The following is a 15,799-nucleotide window of genomic DNA, read 5'->3' on the forward strand; positions in this document are numbered from 1 at the left end:
GACTTTCCTTGTTACTGTAACTTGGGATTATAGTGTTAGTTAGAAACAAACATCTCCGGTGTGATAAAAATCTTTCACCAGTAGCTCGGCAGTCTATACAGCACAGTAATGCACAGACCTAACCATACATCTTTCCACAGGTCTGAACTTTATCAGAAATCAACTAGACACAGAGCTGGATGAGGCCAGCACAAACAGCAGCCTATCTGACGAAGATGTCTTCTTTGGATCCATGGGGTCAGGAAAGCCAGAAGCAGGGGAGCTGGAGAGGTACCTTTCATGTCCATTCACTGGAGTGGATCTATTGCAGAGCTTTCCTCACATCAAGAAGCTGTCAATCAAAGTCAATACAGCTCTTCCTGCATCTGCAGCCTGTGAGAGACTTTTTAGTCAGGCAGGACTCCTGTTCACTGCCAAACAGTCACAGCTTCACAGCAAGAACCTTGAGAGCCAACTGCTGCTGAAGCTTAACCATCATTTCACTGAGTGAAGAAACTATTTATGGGAAAGTGAGCCCTCTTGTATGTACGTCACATCGTGGAAGTTTGTATTTGTCTTTTATAATTGGTTTTAATCTGATTTTAGTGTAGTTTTTATTTGCATCATTTTATTCTGTTTGTATTGCATGTTTTTAGTGTTGTTATATGACATTGTGTTAATCCACTGTGTATATTGAGGTATTTTAGTATACAAAGAACATTTTATAGTTTTGTTAGAATTGCGTTTATCTATTCCTGGTGAATTTTACTGCAGATGTTTGTTTTGTTTCTTGTTTTTAGAATTATTGTTTTATTCCTGCTGTCCACATTGGGGAATAAACTTTTCCTGATTATACCTGTCGCATCTCTGTGCTCTGTGTTTCTGATTCGCTTGCTCCCTCTTTGTATTTAAAAGAACCACCCCTAGTCTGACATTCTTTAGCTTTAGTGTCTACACACATATGTTGAAGTTGCCTCGTTCTAATGTTTTCTGTAGGTACTGGTTAAAAAAGCTTTGTTGTTAAAAACTAATCTGGAAATTAGAATTGTTGTGCCTTATTTTGTTAATGGTTTTACATATATTCTATTTGAAAATACTAAAAATTTGTGCATTTCTTTAAACAAACTAAAAAAAAACAGACATTACAACCAGTTACTCAGTACTTGAGTAGTCTTTTCCGATCCAATCAGCTTTAGATGGCGACTTTTCACTTTTACTTGAGTATCATACTACATGCCGTAATTAGTGTCATAATTAGTTTAGCTAAAGTCATATGAATGCTGTGTAAGTAGAAGAAAACTGTTATTTGCCAGCTTGTCAAAGATGGCAGATTGCCTCTGGCATGCTAAATATGAGTCAGTATATACAGTGGCACTTAAGTTTAAAGAGAGTTAAAGGTGCTGAAAGAATATCGGTATGTACAAATGTGCATATACTTCAGATTGATGGATGAATTGTTGTCACATAGCATCTTTAACCTAGACAGTGGCTATAACTTCTTAAAAGACAGCCTACAAAAAAACAATTCAGACAAAGGGCCGAAAATGGATTACTCCAACTTGTTGGTACTGATATCTCCAAATCCATCCACCATCTTTCCCTTCAATTCAACAGAAAATGGAAGGTAGGAGGAGAGAGAATGGACAAAATACAATAAACTCTCCAATCAGCCCTCACTCCTCCTTCCTCTAACTTCATTTATCATTCTCTCCCTCTCAATTATCCCTTGCTCTCACCCACACGGGCCCTCCCTCCCCTCTGTGGCTGCTTGTTTAGACTGGGCCGAGACAAATGGAAGGGAATGAATACACTGAGAGTGTGGGGGTCAATGAGGGCTGAATGTGGTGGTGGTGGGGGGGAGGGGTAACATGAACTTGTCGTGACTGACTCGTAAGGAAAATAAAACCCTGACGATGGTGACGTGTTATGAATGGCAGTCATTATGAATGGTTTACAGAAAAAGTACCAGGGTGGGATATTTGGGGAGGGAAAAAGCAATTGGGTGAAGGCAGCAATGAGATGACGGAGATGGGTTATATCCATGGTTTGACTCAGATATGTGGCTAAGTAAGTTAAGAAGTCCTCAGAAAATTTTTGGGATTTTGCAGCAAACATTAGATTAGAAAATATCAATTTGTAGAGCCAAATCTAGGAAGCTTTGAGTAGTAATAATTATTACTCTCAATTCCGCACGATACTGGCTCCACAGAGTTGTTGCTAACACAGTCGCCTAACAAATAAAAGATCTCTGCTTCAGTTAGGGGAGGAGACCCAAAGCCTTTTGGGGTTGTGTCAGGAAGGACTAGCTACTAGGGCAACCCGTGACTAAGGGGCATTATGTGGACATAATAAATGAATGCATTTTTAATTGTTTTTTTTTTTTTTTAAATTGGAAGTTAAATTGATCATTACAACTGGTCAACACAACGTTGGATGGCAATATTTTTAAAATACTTGTAAAAATGTCTCTCACTGATCAGTGAGATTTACCTCTAAGGCCAGCAAAAAATGAAAGTGCAGCTCACTGAATAGCTGGAAGTGATTTTAACAAGTGACTGAGTAAAACTGTAAAGTTAATAGACATCAGGAAACAGGTTCAATATTCTGGAGTCTGTGCATATACTTCTTTTCTGGAAATAGAGAGCGCATGCTAGGGAGCAGAACTGGGGAAAACAAAGCAGCAGGAGGAAAGTTGCCTTTGCCTGCCTTTAGTCAATTTTGTCCATTTTATTCTTAATCAAATACAGAAAGACATGCAGTGCAGACACATATGGGAGTTTTATGTGGTAGTATTCTGCAATGTGCTTATGCAATTTGGAACAAGGCAGGGAGAACGCCATAAAACTACTTTCCATCACTTCTAATAGCTACAAGGGGAGTTTCGAGGTTGCGTACAGCATGTGTGCAATTGCATACGATTGCACCTGATTTATGTGAGCTGATGAAAACAAAACTGAGAAGCCTTTTTTCAACAGGATGATAACACATAAAGTGCGAGTACAACTGCAGATGAGAGATCAAAGTCGAACAGAGTACTTTGGACACAGACAGCTTATTATTTTAATCTGACATCAATTATATATTTTTTAAAAACACTGCAGAGGCAAAGAACACACATTCTTAATTTAAAAACTGGGTGCCATGGCAACTGCTGGCAAATGATTGCCTGCTTCAAATAAAGTCAAAAAATGGCTTTTAAAAGTTTGAATGCTTTAAAAGTTGTGTGTGTCTGTGTGTAATTTGTAGAGATGGCACGATACCACTTTTTTATGTCCGATACCGATACCGATATCATAAATTTGGATATCTGCCGATACCGATATGAATCCGATATAGTGTTTTTTAATCAACAAAACTGTTTTTTTTTTTTTTTTTAAATATCTTGCTGCATTTTGTATAAGTTCATACTCAAGTTTAAAACAACAACTACACTAAAGCTATTCTGTTATACCTGTATACAAAAAAAATATTTCATAGTTCAGCAATACTGATCAATCTAATAAACTTAAACCTACACCATCCTCCCTATTCTGGTATTTTAAAGAGTACTTAGCGTAAATATTAAGCAACCTAACTAATAGGGTTCCAACTCCCAGCAACAACAAAAATAAATAAATAAAAAATAGGGAACCACCCCTCACGCTCCACCTCATGATGCTTAATCGACGTAATCAACCTTAATTTGATGCAGTGTGAAAAAAAAAATGCACAGAAATCAATTATTTTTCAAGAAATATTAAATAGATTCAACATCTTTCTTCAACAAAATTGCAGACTGCACAGATGGCACCTTCCCAAAGGAAAAAGTACTATAGCTTACTAGGGTATATATATTAGACTTAATAGTTACTATATACAGTAATTGACTTCTATTCATTTTACATCAAATTAAAACTTTGGGTGTAAGATTCGGATAATTATTTATTAAAAGCTCGACATTTTAAATGAGAATAAGAAAGAAAAGTATGTCTTTGTGCCCCCTTTTCCCTGTTAATGCCCTATCAGCCCCCCTGGCTAAACTTTGCTAGATCCGCCCTTGCACAGTTACCAGCCGTCAGCTACGTAGAAAAAGATCCTCGAGTAGAAAGTAATAATAAATAAATTCTAACAACAGCTTATCAAGCTTAAACGTGCTGCTGTTGTTCAGCCGCTGGTTTCCTCTTTCTGGTGCAAAGTGGGCCAAAAACAAACCAGAGACACGGACTCGCGACAGAAAAGCCGATCAGCTGATCATTAAGCAGTTTCATGATTGAAGTAGCAGCCAGAAGAGGCAGTCGCTCCATATATCGTTTGGTAAGCTTACCGCAGGAATGCTTTACAAACATTCAGAGATGGACTTACACACTTGCTTTACTTCTCTCGGGATAACTTTGTCGGAGATGAAATGCCGGGTTGCCATCGAAGCTCCACATGCTATCCAGACCACCGACAGGTCCCGCATGCCACAGCCGCTCTATCACGTGATGCATACGGCTCCGACGTGCTAACGTTCTGAGGTGAGTTACGGCGTGTTGCAAGTTTTGTGAGGTGCTTTCGTGATATTTAATGGATCGGATTACATTTTTTATTTTTCTCCGATATCCGATCCAGTAATTTAGGTCAGTATCGGACCGATACCGATACGTAATATCGGATCGGTCCATCTCTAGTAATTTGTTAAAGCAGGCCAGCTCATGGACTACCAAATGATAGTTCCCTCATTGGATCTGTATGTACCGTGTGTGTGTGTGTGTGTGTGTGTGTGTGTGTGTGTGTGTGTGTGTGTGTGTGTGTGTGTGTGTGTGTGTGTGTGTGTGTGTGTGTGTGTGTGTGTGTGTGTGTGTCAACAGACCTGAGTTGAGGTCCCGTCCGGGGTTGAAAGCTCGGTTGTTGACGGTGGGGGAAAGTCTGTCACAGCAGATGGTCTTGGAGACATTGATATTGAAGTTTCCATCAAACCTAAATGCACACAAACAGGCAACATTTGAGAATTTATAGAGCGTGTGTCCAACTCATTTGTTGTTGGAGCTGCTCTGGCTTTTCTCTCAGCACAGATTTACAACTGCTCCACCACTTTACTTCCTATAAAACGAAAACCTGCAGATGTGCACACAGACCTCATCAGACTTTAGAGAATTGCTTGTCGGCCTGCTAAATATTGATATTTACCAAGATCTACATAAATTGCACAATTAATAAAAGATATATGGCATGTGGAGACATAAGATCAATGAACATGAAACGTCAGCTGAAACTAATAGATTATGCTTTCTTATATTTGAGCTACACTACATCACTAACTGAATCATTTGTTGCTCAGACCTCTAAAGCTGAAGTTTCAGCTAGTGAACAATACTTTCCATGGAAAACTGCTTGATTCCCGCTTTTTCCTCTAACAAAGCTAATGCCCAGTTCCCTTAGAATGTGATTCTAAGAAGGGCCGTCGGCCTAATTGGATGATTCAAAGCATCTGTTAAAGCGCCCCAACGTCTGCTGTTTGTCTCCATGTCAGACGTTTCATTTTTCCCCTCATTCCCCCCCCAGTGTCATTTTGAACAAAACACTACAGTGACCACAGTGAAAATGCAGCTTTTCTGTGGTTGTGGAATACACACTTACCAGCCACTTTGTTAGTTACACCTGTTCAACTGCTTGTTACTGCAAACATCTAATTAGCCAATCACACAGCAGCAACTCAACATGTTTAGGCAAGTAGACATGGTCAAGGCGACTTAATGAAGTCCAAATCAACCATCAGAATGGAGAAGAAAGGTGATTTAAGTAACTACAAAAAAAGACATGGTTGTTGGTGCCAGACCCACTGTCCTGGGTATTTTAGAAACTGCTGATCCACTGGGATTTTCCCCACACTGCCACCCTACGGTTTACAGAGAATAATCTGAATAAGAGAAAAAAATCCAGAGTGTGCCAGTTTGCTGAGCGAAAATGCCATGGTGACATCAGAGTAGAATGGTCAGACTACTTTGAGCTGATAGGAAGCCAAAAGCAAGCTACAACTTAAGCTGCACGCTGAACCTTGAAGCAGATGAGCTACGGCTGCAGAAGACCACACAGATTGCTACTCCTGTCAGCTAAGAACAGGAAACTGACGCTGCAGCTTGCATAAGCTCACAAAAATTGGACAGAAAAGTGTGAAAACATTGCCTGTTCGGATGAGTCTCGCTTTCTACTGTGACATTCAGATGGCAGGGTCAGAATTTGACATAAACCACACAAAAACACGAATCTATGCTGCCAGGCTAATGATAGTGGTCGTGTAATTGTGTGGGGGATATTTTCTTGGCACACTTTGAAGCACTGAGCACCAACTGAGCATCATTTAAACACCACATTCTACCTACCGGTACATATTGTTCCTGACCGTCAAACCCCTTATGAGCACAGTGTACCCATCATCTGATGGTTACTGCACTTAAACATGCCAAGTCACAGAGCTCAAAGCATCTCAGTCTGGTTTCTTGAACACATGAGCGCCGTTGGGATGTGGCATAAAGGGAGATTCACAATATGGATGTGCAGCCAACAACTCCGCAGCGACTGTGTGATTCTATCGACTCAATATGGATCAAAATCCATGAGGAATGTTTCCAGCATCGTGTGGCATCTGTGTGAAGAAGAAAGGAAGGCAGTTCTGAAAGCAAAAAATTTGTGAATTGGGGGGGGGGGGTCTAACAGTACTAGCCAGGGGTATCTAATAAAATGTCTATGGGAGCACAGTTGGTAAATTAATGTGCATGTACAATGATAAGGTTGGGGCAAAGTAGAGTTTTTACAGCCTGACAGGGTACAACGTTGACTGCTCAAGCAACATGTTTGTTTAAGTCAAATACTACCTAAGATGAAGTAACACTATGCAGAAATTGAGAAATGAACAGGAATCACTTCTTTTCTTTTTTTTGGCAGAGTTAGTTATCGCTATGCATCAGTGCAGTTTAACAAAAACACAAATATGACACAAATGTGAAAATTCAAATGTAAATAGGCTTTAAACATATATATACAATTACAATGGGTGCACGCTAACAAAACAGTAACGACAGTCGAGCCAATTAATACCAGTGTCTGACATTCCGAGTTCAGCTTAAGGTTATGCTCAACATGTGAAGAGATTAAAGTGGAAAAGAATGGTGGGTGGGCTCAGAGAAGAAATGCTGACAATAACCGCCTCCATCATTTACATCAACAAAGCAAACTTCCAAACAAACAGAACCGCAGAAATGTTTGGTCACCGTATTGTTCTCAAGCCCTTGTGACACTTTGTGATACATGTCAACATTTAATGAGGCCACAGATTTGAACTTTCTCCGCCCAAACCAGACCAAGTAGCCGATAAAGAAGGATGCAATTAACCAGGAAATGTAAGCAGATATGTGGGCCAGACCATCTTCAGTATTTATAGTGTCTGCTCCTTATCTTTTTTGAGGGCCTTAAAAAAAAGAAAGCGCTCTAGATGGTGGTGGTGAAAACGGAGCAAGGCTTCGGGGTCTGACTGATCTAACACAGTGGAAAAATGAGTGGGAAAAGGGGAAATTTTGGCAAAATTGTGATAAGAGTGCACTAGTGTTCCCAAAATGCAGATTCTTGACTGTTAGCAATCAGGGATAAGACTGATGTCATCAGTCCAAAAAAGGATAAGCAGCATTCTTTTATCTCAAATCACAATGAGCTTTTAAAAAGCCAATTAAAAATAAAAACTCTTGGAATTCATCATTTCCTACACAGCTGCTTGCTTTTTCTTCCTCATTAGGCCTAGCTCTTTAACAAGTCCCCACTGGAACCTGGTGTGATGCGGCTCTACGACGGCACTGTCCTTGAGCGCACAAAAGCCCAAAAGTATTAAAGATGTCAAAAAATGAAACGTCGCACATGACCTATCAGTTCTTTCTCACCTGTTTCAGCGCCCAGCGACAGCCTAAAATGAGCTACATGTACTGTTCACTCTAAATGCTGGTTTCTGCCATACCCACAAAACGGGGGGTGGGGGGTATGCAGAGTAGCAGGCTGTTCTGCACCGCACCAAGCTTTGGTGCTTTGATCCATGCCTCCAAGTGGACCTTGCCAACCCCCCCACCCTCATCTGGGTTAGCAACATACAACCACACGTGTGCACACATGTAAACACACACTGTGCACACTTTTTGGCTCCCTCTGCTTGCAGACCTGGCACTGGCCGTTGCTGATTGACGGGTCCTGTGATGTACAGGCTGCATTTGAACTCCGCTCATTTAGAGTCCCACAAGGCCAAAGTCATTACTATTCTCCTTCAACGCACTCTGCATAGAAGGGGTGGGCAGAGACGCTCGGCGAAATGTGTGCCAGATAAAAAATACATTTGCAGCTGCTTTGAATTCCACATCAAAAAACATGCGAAAGAGAGAGAGGGAGAGCTGGGAGGAGAGCTCCGAGTCTGATCAGACATCTTAATGAGGGCAGAGAAATCCGTTTTCCAAAAAGGTCGGACACGCACACACATTTTTTATATTTCATATATATTTTAATATGCATGTATACATATACACACACAAAAACCGACAGTGATAATCTATCAAACTATCACCCAATATTGTTACAAGGCCTCTGCACAATCCTTTACATTATTCTTACATTTAATAAGCTTATTAACAAATGCAGAGGTGTGTTCTACAGTTACAAAATCATCAGTAACAATCACCTTTTTTCTTACTGGGGCCGAGTTTGTACCAAAACCAACCCTCCCATTTCCCTCCTTCACAGACTAAAATGGGCAGACTCTTCTAAATAAGGCAGCACCTGCCGTTTTCCAGCCATTTTTAAAACCTATTATATTAAGTTGCCCCCTGCTGCAAGAGCCACGTATATCCGCAAAGCAGGCAGTCCCAAGCCATTCAAAACGCCCAGTGAGAATAATTACCTTGAAGGGGCTTGCTGTTGCGCGAGCCCCAACGTCAAGAGTAATACCACTCCTAATGTGTTTGCAGTCCCTCGGCGGTAGCAGCGGTAAAGCTGGCAACATGCTAGCAGGAGAATTGAGAGCGCTTGAAGACACGTTCGTGTATCTGGCTCTCAATGGCAGCTCTACCGAAACGGATTCAAATGAAATATCAATAGACAGAATTGATTTTGGAGGAAAGTGTGGTGTATAGAAACTACTCTACAACAGGGGACACAGCCTGAAGTGAATTTTTGATGCTATGCATTTGCATTGCATAGACTGCACTAAAGCAAGATGTGTCTCTGGTGTCCCCCGTGTATGAAAATGAGTGTGGACAAGTATTACCAACACCTCAAAACACACGTGCCTTTACCAAGAACTTCAAAAATAAAAAAATCCCTAAAGCAATGACAAGAAAAACATGAATCTTTTACTACAAAAACTTTGATTTACTGTAGGGTACTACACTGAACTGTATTAGTCTATACAGCTGTATATGATCAATTCATAATTCGGTACAAAAAACTATGAATGTGGGAGAAATGTTGCTTGCAATAATGCCAAAATAGCAGGTTGCTACTAAGTGTAGGCTTATAAAAAGCAGAGATCACTTTTTCAGTCCAGGGAAATTCTGTGTCCAAATGTGGCCTGTTCAGTAAGTAATAGGGTATGACTCGATGAATCCGTTGCCAGTTTGTAATGATTGTCATGCTCCTCTGCTACGCTGCTCACAAGAGCAACTGCTGAGAAATGTAAGCGCAGGGTTATTGTCAATCAGAGCTACATCAGAATTCACATGTTTACAGTTTGCAGCCACCAAGTGAGTCACATCACATACAGGAAGAACCAAAGAGTGGCAGGGGTAAAAAAATAAATAAAATAAAGTTTCATTTTGCTCATGAATAAGTTAAATACACTCACCAGCTTACAAGCTTATTTTCCAGCGTGTACTGCGGAACAAGTCAGGACAACTGCCAGACTTAGATGTACTAATATTTATCATGTATACAGGGGTGTGTCCCACAGAATACATACGATCAAAATAGGGATGGGCCGAATAACTGGGATACTGGGGTGTTGATTTAGACACACAGAGTTGGATAACTGAATTTGTTGTCAAAGACTTTTCCTTACACTTCACAAGTGCTTCTAGTAAAATCCTCAAAGCCCAAACGCTCTATTCAACATTTAACGGGAGTGTTTTTTAGGCTGACTGCATAGCTGTGCACCTACACGCATAGTAACTGTTTTTTGTTTGTTTGGTGAAGAGAAAAAAATCTAACCACCACGCCTCTAGTTATTATATGCAGTGATAACAAGGGAAACAGGGTTGTGTCTTTTAGTCATATTAGTTGCCAATTTTCAGTCAACTTGCACGCTAATTGGCTTCAAGGTGGACATGGAAAGCTTTACTAGGCTGTTTGATTTGCTATTGTAAATGAGCTGCTGGCTACAGCTTGGCGCACTACTCCAAAAATGATGTCACATGTGGTCTTTAATAAGCACCAACGTTTAGGAGATTTCACTGCACTACTTTTCAAGTGCTCGGGAATAGCAACACTGACTAAAAACACATTCATATTAGGGATCTAATGGAAAAAGTACTTTAATGATGAAAATATGCACACACACAACACACACAAATTGGGGGGTTCTATTCTAGTTCTTGGATTATTCTTTTGGTTGGGAGACTTGACGAGAAATGTGAGATCTTGGAGAAAAAGAAGAAAATGATTGCATCTAAGTAGTTTGTCCATAACACCTTTTAATGGTTTAAATCAGGTTTGTCAAACATGGGGTCCAGGGGACAGAAATCAGCCAGGCAAAGACTCAAATATGGGCCACTGGACATCTTTGGAAAATGTGAAGGAGTACATAGATTTTAAATTTTAACTGTAGTTTCATGGGTTTTACAGTTTTTATTATCAATAAAGACACAAAACACACACACACGCGTCAGGTTTTCATATCTTATGGGGACATCTAATTGACATGCTTTCCCTAGCCACTTACCCTAACCATCAAAAATGTATGCCTAACCTTAACCCTTAGCATAAGCCTAACCATAACCAATTGTAACCCTGACACTAAAAATACATTTTGAGTCTCAAAAATGTCTTCAAACTCGTGGGGACCGGGATTTTGGTCCCCACAAATATAGTAAACCCCCCACAAAGATATGAAACCCCCCCATTAACGGGGTGGGGTGGTGGAGATAGAAGAAAGTTATGACAGCGGCCCAGCATTTACACCTGTTAGGGTCACTTAAACAACCCCCTCCTCCTAACCTGCCTGGTGTTTAGCCCTCTCCTTCTCTAACGTGCAAAGAGATATTATGATCTCAGTGAAACCACGAGACTACAAGATAAGCTTGATGTCATGTCCCAGTAGCTGATCACCGGCGCAATGTATCCTCTTGAACTGAACTGTAAATCTGCCGACAGCTCGGATAGTGAGAATTCTCCTTCAGAAAGAGGAGCTCGGTATTAACACCATGCTACCATTGATCCGTATGTTTAATTTATGAGTGCAGGTATTAGAAATTCTGCAGGATCCCCACCCAGCCCCACATGATACGACTACACAGTGTAAAGCTATCCTGCGGAGTGGCCTTAAGAAAGACTTTTGGCATCGTTTTCAGCAATTCTGCAACACAAGAAAAATAAATAATAAATAAATATTAAATAGTAGTGATTCTGCCCTCCAATTTAGACACAATCAGTTGCATATGCCAGTAGAATTAAATATTAAGTCATCATTAATGAAAATGGAGCACCCTCAGCGTTGAAGGTAACAATAGCCTTCATAAAACAGCACCATGAGGGTTACGGAGAAAACTGTCTCCTCTAGAAATTAAATTTGTTACAATCTTTGTTTCCATCAAGTGTCATCATCACCTCAGAGTTTTACTTCTCCGAATACTTTGGTGTATACCAAAAAGTGCCAGCTTTGTGTTGTTATACTACAGGCGCTGCTTAAGCTCTGCTCACTGATGTTTGACACACTGCTGTGATGTGGGCATGCCTGAAGGCAGCAGCAGTCTTTAGGGACACACTGCCAATTTTTTATTTATTTATTTTTCATTGTTTTACCTCATAAAAGTACGTTTGAGGATCACATCCGTGGCATTTTCTTTGAACGGCTCACTTGCAGCTCATCTTTTCAAGGACTACTGGTGAAATGACACCATTAAGTGCCATGCATGAGATGCTCCCGTGCACACTTCTCACTTTTACATCTGCATAGCAGTGAAACTGTTGAAATGAGCACCTGGAGATTGGATGTTAAAAATACAAACATACAGGGGCTCATGCGCACCATTCCAAACAAGCAACATACATTTGCTATTTTCAGGCCGGGCTCGTCGCTGAGACCCAGCGGTGATTAAAGCATACCACTGGCTGCTAAGCGCTGCCCTTGGTGGCCTCCCTCCGCAAAACGATAGCCTGCCAGCCTGATGACTAGCAGACACCCTGTGAACCACCTGATCCCCCACTACTAAACTGGCTGACCTGACTGGAACCCCGAGAAGCAGCTGATGCCCAAGACTAGTGAAGGACACACTGAACTGGACCAATTCTGGGCTAACTCCTCTCCGCACATATTCCACAATGTATTTTTGGCAGCAATACGTGTTTTTTGTGTGTTTTGTTTTGTTTGTTCTTTTACATTCAAGATAAACAAGTTTGAGAGTTTGGGAAGTACATTTATCTGTGGCAACGTAACGCAAACAGGACGGTCAGGAATAACAGGAAACTCCTAGCCTGGATTTCTCAACATAAAGGAATCACACGAAGGGTACCTTTAAGGAGTAAAAACGGCTTCACTCTGCTCATCCAAGAGGCTTCATCAGTTCTAAAAACAAAAGCTGGAGAGCTCCAGGTATTTAACCCCTATTCGGTATCGTTCCCTTTGGAGGTGGTCGTTGACCCACTTGTAGGTCATGTGTGTCATCACATGAGCCAAGGTGTGAAAAAAGGTGTGGGTCATTATCATGTTATCAACTCAGGTCACCCTAGGCAAGTTGTGACAGGGGTTTGACGTGCCTGGGAAAGGATATAAAACTGCACTGTAGGCGGCTGAAATACCCAGGTTTAGAGGAAGTAGATGTTTTTGTCAAGAAACGGTTACACCAAAAACTTTGAAGTGAAACTGCACAGTGTTGCTTTTTCCTCCCAGTTTGCGCTTGTATCAGATACGACATGTTATGCTGCATAAAAAGAGCCAGTCTAGGCCGTGGCCATTTCCAGCGTTGAGCTATTTGCCTGCAGGCTTTTGCCGTAACGCTCAATATATCAGGAAATGCACAACATTGTATCGCAGAGACTTCAGTGAGAAGATTGTTAGATCCACGAGCGAGCACCCAGTTAGGTTAGATAAGCATAAAGTCTGTAAACAGACATAAGCAGCTATCTGCTACTGGTATGACTGAAGCCTATTAAAGTACACATACGCTGTTTGTTGAGCAAGTACACAAAGGGAATTGTAGACGAGCCGCAGTTTCGCTGGAGGTCATAAGCCAAGACGCTTTTCCTCGCAACCAAGCAGAGAAACCAGATTTCCCCAAACCTCTTAATTCTTTCTAGAAGTTTTTAAAGAAAACTTTCATCAGCGAATAATTATTTTCCCCGCATTCAACAAACAGAGCACCCGCTATCTTTTAGAAGATAAGGCATAAGCCGTTTTAGATATTTTATTAAACTGCGAGCGCTCAAATATATGAAAGCAAAACAGCTCTCTGCTTCCCCCCCCCTCCCCCGAGGAAGAGGCTTTGAAGTTAGGGATCCATCAGATTCGGCTTCAGTTTGGTATGTCCACAACCAACACCACAACCCCCCCTTGCGAACTCCCGCTGCATCATTCTATTATTCTCGTCCAGGTCTTGCATAATAATTTTTCCTCAGCATTTTTTCTTTCCTGTGTCCACAGTTTTAGAGCTGCATTTTAAGCACGCATAATGGGCTGATAATGCAGCACATTTGCGTGAACGACGGTTACATGTAAGTACAACATGTTACACACATGTTTCATCCTGAATTCAGCTACAGGTGGCAAATGGCCCTGAGCCAGGTACAACCCGCCTCCCCTCCCTCTGCATCACAGGTGGACAGACAGGTGACCTTGCAGTCTGTGGAGTCTGCGGTGCAAAGACTTCAGAGAGCAGTAACCTGTAGCGTCGGCTGATAAAGGGGAGGGAGGCGGACAAAAATGGAGAAAGGAGGGCGGACGGGAAGAGACAGCTGCTGCTCTGTAGATTAGAACTGAAAGCGGCACTTTCTCCCTTTTTCTCCGAGCTCGGCTTTGAACAGTGTTTTCCCCCTGCTCGAGCCGATGATTGGCCAAAAATCTGATTCTACTGTACGCTGGGCCAATTTGAACCCGTCTCAGTATAGGACTTAACTCTGACAGATTTAATCCAAAGCTCAGCTTTAAATATATATGTAGGCATTTTCCCCCAAAAACTTCTCTTATTTGTGCTATATATATTATATTAACCCAGTAGAGCCCGACTGGATTTTTTTGGTCATTACTGCTGTTATCATCAAAGCGATTTAAAAAAAAAAATTAAAGCTGCAAGCAGCGTTATGAGGGCCCTCGCACCCCGGCGCGTCGAGCCACGCCCAACACCTAAAACCAGCACGTCCGATCTGATGTCACATTGATGGAATTCATGCATTTAACCACCAGCTAACATTTCAACTCATTCATTCATGATTAGTTAGTCATTCCACTAGGTGGCGCTCTAACCATTATGTACAAATGGCATAACAAACACTTCCGAGCTGGAGTCTCATCACGCCTATGAGCTTTGGAAGAGATTGGACATTGTTTTTTTTAGTGACAGCAGATTACTGCTTTTTGCGAGTGATTGAAACTCTACGTGCCGCCATGACCACCCCGTTTCCCTGAACGTAAAAAGCTTCGCAATTTAACATCACAAAGGTCTTTAGATTCTACACACTGAAGAATGCTTCAATATGATGAAATCCCTTGGAGGAGTTCGTCAAAGTATGAGACCTGAAAAGGGGGGAAAATGTCGTCAAAATTACACATTAATTTTAAAATGGCTGACTTCCTGTTGGATTTGGGATATTGCTCCAAGAGACTTTTTTGTACATCTTGATATCTTACATACGCTTACCAGGTTTCAGACTCATAGATGAAACACAGAGCAGGGGCTGATGTTTTGAAATATTGTAGGGGGCGCTGTGGAGCCAGTTTGCGCTATTGAAGGAAAATGGTTACATAACCACAATGCATTCATCCATTTGGAGGTGTGTGCCAAATTTCAAGCCTCTATAAACTTTCCAATCCCTTCAAAAGCCACTTCATCTTTCATGATGAACCGCGTTGCCACCAGGGTGCGCCGTTCAGTTTAAAGTCACAATTTTTGCACTGAAGCATCATGAAGGACTGATGGTGATATTCACCGCTTTTGAGGTGGCCACAATGAACCTGTGAAAATCAGTACAACAAAGTGTAAGACATGACATTTCCTGTTGCCACTAGGTGGCGCTGTCCGTATTTCCGACAATGGGCACATCAATCTGTTCAGGGCGGGTCTGACATCATGCCTGTAAAGTCTGGTACTGAACAGACTGGATTTCATTGAGTTATACTAATTTGTTTCTTCATGGCGTGACATCAAAGTTCGCCATGCCGCTGGGGTCACACCCTTTCGCGAAAAGTCACAGTTTTCACTGTAACCCAAGACCAACTCCTTAAGGCTTTCCTGGAGAAATTTGAGGCTGCAGATGTCACCCATCACTATGCTGTACCCCAAAGTGTAAAACATGACATTTCCTGTTCCCACTAGGTGGCGCTGTCCTTGATGTCAAATATGGCAGTTGAAATATGTTCAGGGGTGGAGCCTTATCATATGTGTTCACTTTGGTCAAGGTCAGAAAA

General features: G+C 41.5%; 1 protein-coding gene across 1 annotated transcript in view; it reads right to left on the bottom strand.

The window, feature by feature from the left end:
* Nucleotides 1-15,799, bottom strand: part of cachd1 (cache domain containing 1) — a 114,414-nt gene that overhangs the window by 40,784 nt on the left and 57,831 nt on the right. The window contains exon 4 of the mRNA XM_014412529.4: nt 4,811-4,917. Coding sequence (XP_014268015.3) covers nt 4,811-4,917 — 107 coding nt within the window. The remainder of the gene's footprint in view (nt 1-4,810; nt 4,918-15,799) is intronic.

Source organism: Maylandia zebra, linkage group LG17 (genome assembly GCF_041146795.1).
Source record: "Maylandia zebra isolate NMK-2024a linkage group LG17, Mzebra_GT3a, whole genome shotgun sequence".
NCBI lineage: Eukaryota > Metazoa > Chordata > Actinopteri > Cichliformes > Cichlidae > Maylandia > Maylandia zebra.